We start from the raw sequence: 13,725 nt of genomic DNA, 5'->3' as shown, positions 1-13,725 counted from the left end.
CTGGCATACAAAATCTGTTAAAACTGTTCACCATTCCCCACAGAACTGAGCTTTCACTCTTAAATTCTTGTTCCAGAGTCCCTGCCAAGCTTTTGTTCTCCATGATTTTCTCTAGTTCTCTTCAGCTCTAAATCAATTCCATGGAGGTGGTGAGCATGTTTCACCCATAGCAAATCATAGACGGAGAAGCCTATAATTTTTTCCTAGACAAAAATGCATTGTTTCCTAAAGAGATTATGCTTTATGCTTTTGGTTACCATTCATTTGCCAGAACAATCTGTAAAAGTAGAGAGCAATTTAGCAGTTGAATCTTTGAAAAAAAAATTTACTTTCAAGTAGCCATTAACAGGCTATAACAACATATACCTCATGAATTAGTTTGTACATTTGACCACATATCTTTCTAGTGGTTGCCCGAAGCTTTGCACCTACTCCCAGCAGAAATTAAGAAACGCTAAAAACCATCAGATTGAGTTTAAAAAACACCAGTATTTGTAGACATTTTACATTTTTTAGCTTTTATCCAGCCACAAACTCAACTTCATAACTGTTTTGGGTTACTTTTTTGCTCATGAGTCCCAGTTCCATCCATAGTTGTAATGAAATGAACAATTGTAATATATAATGGGTGAGTCCTCTGGCTACAGCAAAGCTGTAAATGTGTAATGAGTGCTGGCAGACACATAATTCAGAGAAGCGGTTCTGAAAAGAAGCAAGTGTTGCTCTTAGTGAAGGATATGTAATGAAGGATTCCCCATGTGTTGCTGTGTGCTCAGGTGAGGCAGGGGCTGCTCAGACACTAGGTTCTTAGTTTCCATAAGTTCATGGTAAAAGGATTACCGGCTGTAGTAAATATTGCTTTCCTTTGCTGCAAAAGCCACCCACTTCAGCTGCAATTCCTTTCATCCTTTCTGTTTCTCCATTCAGCTTGAGTAGGATGTGGAGCTGACTACATGCTGTGGACAATTGGGAAGGAAGAGATATAGAAAATTTTTGTCAATTACTTTAACTGCTGTTCCCACCCCAAGCACCATGCAGTTGCCATCACACTGTCTTCAAAACTCCTTGGCCAGTGCATACTTACCTAGAAACCCTGAGCCTAGGAACCTCAGCTCCAGAAGTGCAATCCCCTCTGATTCCCAATGCCTTAGTCTCCTGCTCAAGTCTGCTCTGCAGGAGAAGATGCCTGTCTCTAGCTGTTTGAGCTTAGATGCACACCTTCTCTTAAGTCAAGGGGAATGTGGGCCTGGACGTGTCTCTACAGCCAGTTCCAGTTCTCTTCTCAGTCAGTTCTGAGCATTTGGTCTGAGCCTAGTGCTCCTTCTGCCATTTCCACTTCCCCTGCAAACCTCTGGAAAGCAGAGTTTATTTTTCTGTTCCTTACAGCCACAGCAGCCTCAACCACAGCTTTTACTAAAACCTGTGGAATTCTTGTTAATACGTTAGACATATGATCAGTCAGTCCCTACCTGCTGTTGGTATGAAACTGAAAATAGACAGCTCTCTCATGCCCACTGAAAAGTGGGCTTATTATCCCAAGAACCCTTTTATTTATCTGATCTGTGTGACTGTCCATGTTTGGACAGTCTGTCTGTCTCAAGCATTTATAGACATGCAGCACTGTAGAGTCTAGACACATGTTTTGATGGCTGGAAAACAAATACAATGACAAAAGAGGGCTTGTAATGGAATGCCTTGCCTTGCACTTGACAAAAGTAGGTCTGAAAGCAGAATGCAATTTGAAATCTCATAGTGGCACATTTATTAATTTTTTAATTGATATTTAACAGGGATATGTGCTCCTAGAGTACGTGGTAATCAGCTCCACGTTACTTTCATTTGAAAGTACTTATATCCAAATCCTTTATACATGTTTTAGGAAACCTTGCTGGCTTTAACTTTGGTATTTTCTTAGATTAGATTTATTTCAGCTAACACAGTTCTAGAACTATTCATTTTGATTTGGTTTTTTGTTCCCTGTTCTCACAGAAGATTTCTAGGGTTTAATGCCATACATTTTAACAATTGCTTCAATTACTGGACAGTCTGCTTGACTCCAGGGGTGACAAAAGAATGGTAACAACTAGAAAATTTTATTATGTGAATGCAGTAAAACAAGCAATTTTAATTTGTGCGTGTGTAACAAACTGTCTGGTGCGTGACGACAGAAAGATGGAATCACAGTTCTGTATTTAAACTCATACATGAAATATACAGTCCATGTACCTTCATTATAAAGCCATTGTTACTTTGAATAAAGGAGGGATAAACAGGTAAGTCAGTTACATAATAGCTACGTAAAAGGAAAACGGAAACAGCCACTTCAAAACGAGAGCTTTCTTTTTAATCTATTGTAAAATCACAATGTAAGGAGGACCCTTCCTTCATTTTTTTGCTCTGCTAAGAAGACGCATTGTGTTCCAAAGCCTGACAGGAACAATTAAATGAAAAGCAAAGAAGGACCATAGGGAGTAAGTGAGCACTTAGGTCACCTCTGAGTTATGGAAGGAAATAGAGGAGAACATAAAGAAAAGAAGAAGAAATTTAAAAGGATTCTACTTCTTCATGGCAATCTGGTATCAGGAACATTTTCATCTGACAGTCTCTGTGGAGATCTAGAAGACATGGATGACCAAACTGATGACCTACAGACCTCCTCCCAGAATGTTTCAAGTCACCTCTTGAAACATCCCTTGAATGTTTCAAGTCACCAGGAACAGAGGAACAGCACCCAATCTGTGGCCTCAAACAGTAAATCAGTAAAACTGATCTGTCCCTTCAGCCCAAGCTGGGTTGGTTCATTTTCATATCTGGAGATCTTCTATTCAATCCACTGTATCATCCAACTTAGTGGTCTACACATTACATTTTTTACCCTTCTTTTAATGCTTTTACTGCCATACTATGTTTGTAGACTGCTAAGTTATACGCAAGCTATGCATAAGTTTAAATCAGGACTGGATCAAAAAGCATTTTCTGAAAACAAAGTTCTGGCTCTGAAAATGTGGCAATAAAGAGAGATCCATTTATGTTGTCTAGTTGCCTTGCACCCTACATCTTGTTTTGGTATTTGCACTCAGTATCCCATATTCACTCTTGTTTTTATGAGTTGCAGTGGATCCCATATTGGTGGGAATGACAGCTTCCCTGAAGTTAAAAGAGATCCCTTCTGGATCTGACTGGCTCTTAAGCTTGGCAGGCTGTGTGCTCTTCAGTGATTGGCTTTAAATAACACTGAATTAACAAGCAATAGCAAATACTTGCGGGGCATTCTAAGAAATGTTGTATAGATTGGCTGTGCTTCAACATATATAACTGCATCAACGGGATGCTATCCTACAGGTACTCTGGTTCCAGACTTGTGCCTGGGTTGAAACTGACCCAAACTCAAAGACAGCAGTTAATTGTTACATAAAAGTAAACTTCAATCTGGTGCAGCCTGTAGTGTGGTTGTTTTTAATTTTTAGCTTGTTTTATGATTTTTAAGATAAAATAATTCAGCCTGTGGAAGTTGATGAATTGATACTCTGAGATCCACAATTACCAACAGGAAAAACAGCACAGGAAGCCTGACTGGGAAGGATTATTGTTGGTGTTCAGAGGGAAGTTTAGGTAATTACCTCCACCAATCATTGTTCAGACCTTCTAATAAAACCATCTGCAGAGAGGCCAAATGATATCAGATACTAAGGAGACTGGGGCATTTCAAGAACTTGAACAAAATACAATTAGTACCATATCTGGGAGGGTTTTATTAAATAAATACTTTATTCTTAAGGAGAGTTTTTAATGTACTAGGCAATGGGAATATAGCACATGAGCAAGCTGTGTTATTTAATTTCGTTACTGATCTGGAAGAAGAAAGAGTCAGCACACTTTGAAAACAGCAAGTGCTAGCTTCTGGAACAGCATAAAGGAACTCAAAGACTACACAGACCCCAGTGGCCTGGGAGTGCTCCCAGTTCCTGGGACCCAGTGTGCCCTGCAGCCACATTCCAGTCCCATTTCAAGAGAAGGTCTGCGCTCTTGCCGGTCCTTTTTTCACCCTGGTTTCCATTCAAAGAAGGAAGCCAGAGGAGCCATTGCATCTCAACAGGTGATCCACACATACCTCATATACAGACAAACCCAAAAAATCATGAATCTGAGCAGGAAATAAAACAAAATTAGATTTAGAAAAAAGCAAAGTAATGCACTTGGGAATACCATACCTACATGGCAAGGGGAAAGATATCAGGGGTAAACTACACTGCTGACCAAGGCATATAGATAATAGAGGGAAAAAATTAAATATGGCAGGTAATAATAAGGTCAATAGATGTTGTGGTATGATACAGGAGCAGAGCTACAATTTCCTCTCTTGGTGTCTCACATGTCACAACAAATAATGTTCAGAGACTTATTAAAAGAATAAATCATATAATTCCAGACAAAATATTTTGATAGAGTGAAGGTTAAACAGAAACATCAGTACAAGTGCTTTGCTTTGGAATTAAGGCAAAATTAAAAAAATATACTTCTGCTCTGCAGAAACTCTGTTGTTAGCTAGAGTCAATAGTAATATTGGCACTATCTTTACTTATCAGTATTTCCTGACAACAAAATTGACAGGTAGATCATAATTGTCTCCTAAATAAATATATAAAGCTGGGATGTTCAGAATATGACAGAACACTAAAGAAAGACAAATACATTAGATTGTGATAAAGCAACAAACAGAAAGGCCACTAAATCACCTTACTGCTGTGTGATAAAAAGGTATGAATAAAGTTGGAGTTAAAATGACCCTTTTCCACATGATTTTTTTAAAGGCACCTCAGAGCACCACAAGAGTCTTCGCAGTATAATCTGAGTTTGCTGCTGTTCTCTGCTCCCTTTGCCATACCTGAGAAATGGAACATCTTCACCCAATGTGACAAAATTTGTGTCTGGACTGAGTGACAAATTGTCACATTCACGTGCAAATAAACTCAGTAGGCATCTGTTAAGGCTATTCTGGTCCTCTTTCCCCTACAAAATGTAGGGATAATTTATACATCAGTCTCTTACCTGATGAGCTGAACCATTTCTGTTAATGAAAGCAAGAGGTTCATCTCTGAAATGAGATGATTAATTTTACCTCATGGTTTCTCACTGGTTTTTAAGAGGAAATAGTTTAGCAAGGTAATTCTTCACTGTAAATAAAGTCTCCATGTTACATTTATATCGCTCTGTTTATACAAATGGACTTTTAACAAATCATCCCTAGAATATAGACAATAAGCATATCACTGCCTCTGGATGAGAGCTCCCTCAAATCCACCATGTTTGGAACTGCTTTTGGTTTACACTGTTCTCCAGCAGAAGCTTAGTGGCTCTTTCTATTTCCCCATTTCATGCAATGCCACTCAAATTCCTCTTTCCTAAAATAACACTCCGCTTTAAATGGCACACCTGCCTTGGATTAGCTTAAATAACTCAATACCTGTAGTTATTTCAACTGCTTTAGACAGGTGAAACAAAAAACATGAGGTGTATTTTATCCTGCAGATGCTTACTGACAGGCACATCCTGCTAGCATCCTGCTGTTCCTGCTGAAGAGGCAGAAAAAGAGGAAGTTAACTAAGAACTGCAGTATTTCAAAGAACAGAAAGCGAGTTCTCTGCCTTTGACAACAACATAGAGCAATAGGCTGACCATGCACAGCTGTCATGGGTCCATGCTCTGAAGTGGTGAGGATTTTCCAATGGATGGGTTTTTTTGTGTGTCTCCCAGGAAAGACTGGAACCAGCTATAACACAGGTGACAAAATGGGATGTTATCTGCCAGCCCTAGGATGGATCCTATTGAACGAGCAGGGTTGGCATCACAGCCTGCATGAGATCTAGTTACTCAGACTAGGATTCCTCTGCTCTGATGCAGAGCTCCTGCCCCTTAGCACACTGCGCAGGCTCAGACCGTTCCCTGGGAACATTCAGCTCCCGTCTCAGCCAGACTCAGAGCAAAAGTCTGAGACAAGACCACCTTTTCAAGCAAATGTACCAACCACTCTAGCCTATCAGAAAGGATGAGGTGTAGCCTCTCGAACTCTCTTTTTGGATCTGTGGCACATAGTATGAATGTAATATTCAGAAACAAAGCATGCTAACCACTTGACGGAGAGTTACTGTGCACCCAAAGACTACTGAAGTATTTTATACAGAGTGCAAAACTTTCCAATGAAGTGAAAAACTTTGAGACATGAGAGACCTAATTTCTGCTAAAATTCAACGTTGGAGGCAATTTGGATCCCAGCTTCCTCTGTCATAGGAAACAGATTTAGGCAAACTGTTTTTTCAAAATTCCAGCAAAAGATCTGTGAGTGGGGCAAGTTGCACCAAGAGGGAGCAAGAATACGTGTCTCAAAAATTATAACTGACGAGGTTTTGAACTCAGATAACCAAAAAGCCTTCATTTTTTCCAGCAACTATTCACTCAAATGAGAGAAGAGGCAGAGATGTACTTTAAAAACATTTGAATGAAAAATGAAACAACTATAAGCTGATTGAAAATGATGTGTTGGGCATGCACAGTAATTCTTACTCCTTACTGTTTTGGAACAGAAGTCCTCACCCATTTTGTATTCAAAGCCAGCCATTAAACCAGTTCCCATCCAACAGCTGCTTATTGGCTGAAACCATTTGCTGGGTTTCAATCTAACTCCTCATGGGCAGAGTTAACCCATCATAACTGCTCTGACACCCTTTCAAACGGTTTCCTTTTGCTCTTCCTTTGTTGTGTAACCCAACTCCTTCCTCTCCTCTCACCTTTCCACCCTTTTCCCACATCTTTCTCATGTTGCTCCCAGCACACATCCTCTCCTTCATGACAGTGTTGGAGTGAGTGCACATGACCAGCACCTGCATTTCTGTACTAACTGCAGAGCAGGGAGCTCTAAACTTAAGAGTGTCCCAGCAACGAAACACTCTAAATCACAGTTCTCCATTACACATGGCAGCTTCTAGGACATCACACACAACAGCAGATAGCTAGCCATCTTAACATATTGAACAGGGCCAGTAGCCCAACAGATGAACAGCCTCATTGGCCTATGCAGTCCTGGCAATTTTGGCTACCCTGGAACCTAACAAAGCAGAGTTATGACACGCTAGACAAAATACCTTTTGTGCACTACCAGATTATCCGATTACTTGGAAGTTCTGGGTCAGTTCTGCTTCTCTCCCTTTTGTACAATAAAATTTAAAATTATCTAGAAGTGACATAAATTTATGTCAGGAAGATCAAACCAAGTATCTCTCAAATTTTTTGAGAACAGGCTGCTCTGACATGAGCGAAAATAAAAAAACGGCAGGATGAACAGTAGATCTAATCAGCAGAAAAAAAAAATGCTCTAGAAATATACAAACACCACATGCCATTCTTCCTGGGGCATCAGGGTAAACATTAAGTATTTTGCTTATGCCCTGGAATCCCTCTGAACCTGTCAGTTCCAGCAGGACTTCACCAATGTCGCTGGCATACAGCAGGCCATAGACATGGGCTCTGTAATTCAGGAGTGACATCAGTACCTTGTGCTGAGGGTGCTGGCTGAATACTAAACAGAGACCAGCTCTTGAATGACACACTGCAAATATGAAGCCTCCTGGCTCTCTGCACAGTATGTAATATCATACAGCTGGCACAGTTGGCTTTTGGGACCTACTATTAATTAAGCTGCTTTGAAGCATTAGATAAATAAAGAATTTCACCTGGGGCTAGACCATGAGGTCATGAGAGGAGTCAAGAGCTTCCCACCTTGACTACCTAATGGAAGGAGAAGTCACCCAGAACAGCAGTTGCTGCACAAGACAGACTGCAAAGGTTGTTCCAGTTAGAGGCAACTTGGCACTAAGGGGAAGTGTAAATCCTTGGGTAATTAGTGCTGTGGTTCTCTGGCTGCTATGTACCTCTCAGCAGACCTGATTCACCACATGGAGAGGGAAAATACAACACTCTTCAGAAGCGGTCAGCTGCGTTTTTTGCTACGAGTCCCTCACTTTGCTCCTAGCAGAGCTGTCTCAAACGCCGGGCTCTAGCTAATACCACACTGTACTTTTACACAAACCTGTGTGCAGCAATAGGAGGTTGATTCTTTCTTGCCTTTCTTAGGTTACACAAGCAGATTGCTGAAGAGTTTCTGGCTTACTATATGGGAGCTGTGAGCAGCTGTCCACATTTTCCTTTTGCTATAAAGAGTAGTTTCCAGATGGGATGCTTTTGTTTGGCTCATTTTCAAGACCACATAATTTTGAACCTACAACTAAATTTCATCTTCATTCATGCATGTTTAAAACCAGGGGTTTGGTTTGTGCTCATATCTAGCCCTTTTGTGTACACTGATACTTCTTTCCTACTTAATTTTTATCTAATGTAAAATTTTGGTCATGGACACACAAACAGAAGAAATACATACTGACTGCAGGTAGCAAGAGTCTAACTAGCCAATCTGAAATTTGGCCTTGGCACTTCCAGTAACGTAACAGCTGCTCTTTGCTAAGAGGGTTCTGAGATTTAAATTATTGTACTGCACTTGGAAAAGAAAGAAACAATACCTCTTGCAAACCATGGTAATACCATACTGTCAAGAAATTCTCGGTAGGTTAATTTCAATAGGGGGGTATTCCCCATAATAGGAACATTATGTGCTGCTAAAATGTGATAGGAATTTTATGTACTATAAAAACAGAGAAACCTATGGATGTTTTTCAAGCAGAAGTTCAGTGATTTTTGACTGCTTAAGACACCCCAGTGGTGAGATTAAAGTCAGTCTACTACCCAGAACTGGGAGACATTTTTGCTTAAATAATATAGATGAAGAAAAGCATGTGGAACTGGAAAAAGCTTGTCTTTATTTATCATAAATTTTTTTTTCTGTGCAATTAGCTATGCACCTTCAAATAAGTAAAGTTAGTGATAATAAGATTATTCATGATTTAATACTCTCATATATATATTTATATATCATCAGTCTTTACTATGTAAAATAAAAAGCATGATCCAATTCTCCCACTTATGAAAACTGGTGGAGCATCATATCAGTGTGCACAACTATACTGATTTCCCTAGTTGATTTCCTACCAACAGACATAAAATATGCAGGTACACAGAGAGTACCACTTTGGGTTTTTTATTTTTAGCTATTTTTTACATTTCAACTGGAATATCTGACTCTTTCATTGTTTTATTTTTAAAAAGCAAAGCTCCATTCACCTCCGTAACATGAACTCTCTGGATTAAATTCCCCTCCTTGTTATAAATTCAGACCAAACCCTGTTGATTTGTTTTAGATTTCCAGCACCACAAATGGATGACAATTTTGTTCTTTGAGTATAAACTGAAAAGAAAGTAAATCAAAACATTCTCTGCTCACAAGAGGTATTTGAGAAACTGTCTGGCTTGAAAGAAACATTACTTTGATAAGACCTGTGCAATAGCCTACATATCGGATTTCCCTATCCAGCTGTCCAGAGTCCCATTAGTGCCTCTTACTATTATCAGTCTCACCCTATAATTAGAACAGCTTATGGTTTATTTGGGCCTTTTTCAAAACCAGATTTCCTTCCCAGGCGTAGCTGTCATTCAGAAGTACATGAATAGTATCTTTCAAAGTAATTTAGATTTTACATTATTTTGCGACAAACAAGAATCAAATGCATTCAAATCAGTACAGCAGCTCTTTCTGTTAAATGATAAACACTTTGCTTACCTTGGGTGAGGTGTTTTCATTTGGCATCTGATTTTGCTCAGACAGGCCCCAAGCCCTTTTCCTTTCCCAATGACAGTCTTTATCTGCCTCTTCTGTACGACACAAACCAGCCTGCATTTGCAAGCTTTCCGGCTCCTCGGGGATTTGTGTTGAAATGACACCTTCCTGACTGGGAAACAGAGCGCTAGATTCCCTAACCTCTGCTGCAGTCTGGAAAGATTGTCCTAAATTACTTACGTATCTGCAAAGCTCTTTAGGGTTTAACAACTTTAAAAGGTTTCTTCGTAAACTTTCTGTTAAGGTACAGACAGCATGCCTTGCATTTTCCTCCGGCAAATTTCTTCCCCCCTCCTCTAGCAGCAATGAGCTTTCGCCCAGCAAGTCCTTGTCCGTAATGTTTTCTGTCATTGTCTCGGAAGCCTGATTTGTCGAAGAAGCACCTATGCCACTAGTAGAGGAGTCCGCCTTGGCACGTACATTATCCTTGTTCTTTGATTTGTCAGTTGAGAAATCTGCAGCTGAGTGGCCACTTCCATTATTTTCTTCTTCAGTTCTGGGATGGTCATTTTCAATGCCTGCAGATGCAACAGGCACTTTATACTTTTCTTTGTCTTTCAAACTGGTACTTTTATCTCGGTGGTGTCCAACAGTGAGAGTCATCTCTGTCTGCAAAGTTGACTGGCTGTACATAGAGGGGTCTCTCCTTACATTTACTCCTTTGAATTTTGAGTGATGACCACAGAAGCCAATGGTGGTATCCATAGGCGTAGTGTTATCTGACACTTGGAACAGACAAGGCATTTCACTGAGGAAGTAAGCACACCCATCACAATCCTTACCCAGTTTTAAATCATCTTCATCATCACTTTCTAATAAAAACTGTAATTTCTTTTTCCAGATTTCATTTTCATGCACTGTCAGCACATCCGAACATTCGAAATACTCCAGATCATCATCAGAAAAGTCAGCACTCACACTTGGAATTTTCTCTGCATAAATCTCCAGAATAGTGGCAGAATTTTCAGAATCATCTTTTACACAATAATTGTGACTTACTGTGGGAGTATCTGCCTGCTCACTGCACAGGGTATTCATGTTTAGAGGTCTACCAAGCCCAGTCTTTTTACATGCCTGGACATCTGCCAGAGACTGACCAGAGACAGAGTCTTCCGTGTTAAGGCAGCAGTTGTCTGTGTGATAAGTGATTACATTTGAAGGGCGGGAATGCACCTGTCTGCTGCAGTATTGCTCTGCTTTTCCAGCAGTGGCACTGACCATACTGTTAAAATGAATTAGGTCATCACCATTTTCTGAAAAATCCCTCAGGCAGGAAATATTTTCCTGAGTTTTAAATGAATTTTTTACATCCATGTTGTCTTCCCGGTTAGGCAAGTGTCTGTGGGATTTCTCAAATGGGGACAATAATTCTGCTTTTCTGAGCTTCTCAAGCAGTAAACCACTGATTTGAATTGAAGAGTTAGAATCTGGTGAAATTAACATTGGCTCACCCTCATAGGGGTAACTCTTGTGTTGTGCAAAATGTTTCTCATTCTGCTCATTTTACCCTGAAGTCTCCCGCATTGTCATTTAGGTCAACAACAAATTCTGGGGAAGTTTTGGGTTTTGTATCTGATTTCAGTTCAACAAAAGTTGAACAGCAGGTCATTCTAGCTGTCAAACTGCTTCCAGGTACTGTTCAATAAAGTGCAGGTCCTGCTCTGTGCACCTGCAAATAAAAGAAACCTGAAGTTTAAAACTACTTCTAAAATGGGTATACATATTTTCTAAAAGGTGGTCAATTGACACATAGTTGCAAGCATTTTCAAAAAAGAGAAATCATTATTTTAAAATCAAGATCAAACATTAACTATAAGTAGTAACTATAACCCAGCTATCAGTAACTATAACCCAGCTATCTATGCAATGACACTTGATGGAAACACATGGTTAACTGTCTGGAGCGATTTCTGCTAGGAAAACAAATTATTGAGCATGCAGATACACATAGCAGCACAAAATAGGCTTTAGCACATGTTGTTTAGACATTGCTAAATGCAAATAGTAATCTGCAGACAATGTAAATTTTCACATGTGCATGATTTCTACAGGTACCAAGTACCTGCTATTTTGGTAGTCACATTGACACAACAGTAGGCTATTCTTTGAATTGGCATCATAGGGACATAAATTCCAAAATCTGTTTGTAGAAATACTGGAACAATCAGTCTGTTTGGATTTTATAGGGCTATTTCTGTTTAAAGCAATTCTATTGTATTTTGGCTTGATATTTGTAATTTCTGTGGTGAGAGAACAATGAAATGAGGCTGGTTAGCTTCAATTTCCTGTTCACATTGAGTCTTACTTTCAAACAGCTGTGCAGTAGCAAAATGGTGTGGCAATGCAGGATTTACATAAAAACAAAGTGAAATATACCAAAAGGCTTCCATTAGCTGAATCCAAAGAACTATGGAATCATCTCCCTCTTCTCGTAAAAAACCCTTTTCTCCTAAGCATTCCCAGATCTTAGGATTTTAGATACTTGAGATGTTTTTGTATACTACTAGAGGCACTCTGGGTCAATCTTCACCACAGGGTACCCATGCTAATTACAGCAGGACTCTTCCATGATCAGGGATCCACTCATCAGGGAAAGCAGTGTAGCAGAACTGAGTTTCAAGTAAATTTGAACTCATGAAGGATGCCAGACTAAAAGCTTTGAAAAACAGTGACCTATTTTTATTCACAGAACTGGTATGACATGAAGAACAGCAGGAAAAACTTTCCTGCCATCCTGCTAATCTGATGAAGCAATTTAAAGACACCTCTATTCATTCTCCTTTTCCTTCCCTCTGCTTCTCCCATTGAGGCTTGGCTAGAGATGCTTTGCAGCATGAAACTAAGAGGGGGAAATATGCACTGCTGTACACTGTGTTGCTGACATACAGAAGGTTTCAGGTTATCCACACCGGAGATACAGGGCAGGAAGCTGGTATGCAGGCTTCCTCAGACTACCACCTTTGAGCCTGAGAAGCAGTATAGTTCAAAATCCCTCGTAATATGGGCTTCCCTGCTGAAGATGACAAGAAGAGGATATTGAGAGGATATTAGTGCATATTGTAGTGTTTTTAAATAATCCAGACACCTGTCAACTGGCCCTGGGCCAATACTCTACACTTGCTTCATGGAGGCCTTTGAACTACAATCTAGACCATGCATCCAACGGGAGCCTGGAGAAAAAAGGCATCGGATCCCATTATGTTCAGCCTTTCAGATCTCTGATCACATTTTGCTTTCCATTTCAACTCTGAAAAATATAAATATTTAACAGGAAAAAAAATGGAGCAGTAGAGATTAATCTTTTCCTCATCCATTTTATTACAGTGCCATGGAATTACAACCCAGCATTCACCCATCTCCTCTTAAATATGTATTTGCCTAATGTTCCCTGCTGCATTCTTTCAAATCTGCTTTCATCTTTGCTTTCATAAGACCAGATGCCTCTTCCCTCTTTTTTGGAGGGTATAAGTTATTTTAAAAGCATGGTAATTTTCCCAGCTGAAAAGAGCCTTGGGAACACTTTTTTTTTTAATGCAGATTGACTCATGAATACTCCTTATAAAGCAATTGTACTACACAGTTATCATTATCTTAGTTCAGCTGCATTTTGACATCGAGCGGAAAAGAGCTGTCAGATTTCTCGATATGAAAATTAGATTAGATTGCTGTGCATTTTGTCAGATCCAACAATGGAAATTAAAGCAAAATAATGTTCCATGAGGAAAATGGCAATAAATGCTGGTTTTCCACCCAAGATAAAGAGACATTTTTTTTTTAAATCTGGGGAGAAAATACAAGATATTAGATTAAACCATAATTTCAATTATTGAATTTAGACAGAAACTGGAAAAAGAACAGTTAGTGTAATACCCTCCCAGCTCCTCAAGAAAACTTGTGATAGAAGATGCACAATGAAATTCACCGAGGAAAGGTGAATGGGAGAT

General features: G+C 39.5%; 1 protein-coding gene across 1 annotated transcript in view; it reads right to left on the bottom strand.

Annotated features, from left to right (window-relative positions):
- LOC142074912 (alpha-protein kinase 2-like) overlaps positions 1-13,725 on the bottom strand; it is a 46,810-nt gene that overhangs the window by 22,709 nt on the left and 10,376 nt on the right. The window contains exon 4 of the mRNA XM_075135881.1: positions 9,725-11,450. Within this exon, the coding sequence (XP_074991982.1) occupies positions 9,725-11,224 (1,500 nt within the window). The 5' untranslated portion in view covers positions 11,225-11,450. The remainder of the gene's footprint in view (positions 1-9,724; positions 11,451-13,725) is intronic.

The sequence above is a fragment of the Calonectris borealis genome, chromosome W (assembly GCF_964195595.1).
Source record: "Calonectris borealis chromosome W, bCalBor7.hap1.2, whole genome shotgun sequence".
Taxonomy (NCBI): domain Eukaryota; kingdom Metazoa; phylum Chordata; class Aves; order Procellariiformes; family Procellariidae; genus Calonectris; species Calonectris borealis.
This window is presented reverse-complemented; position numbering and strand designations above follow the sequence as displayed.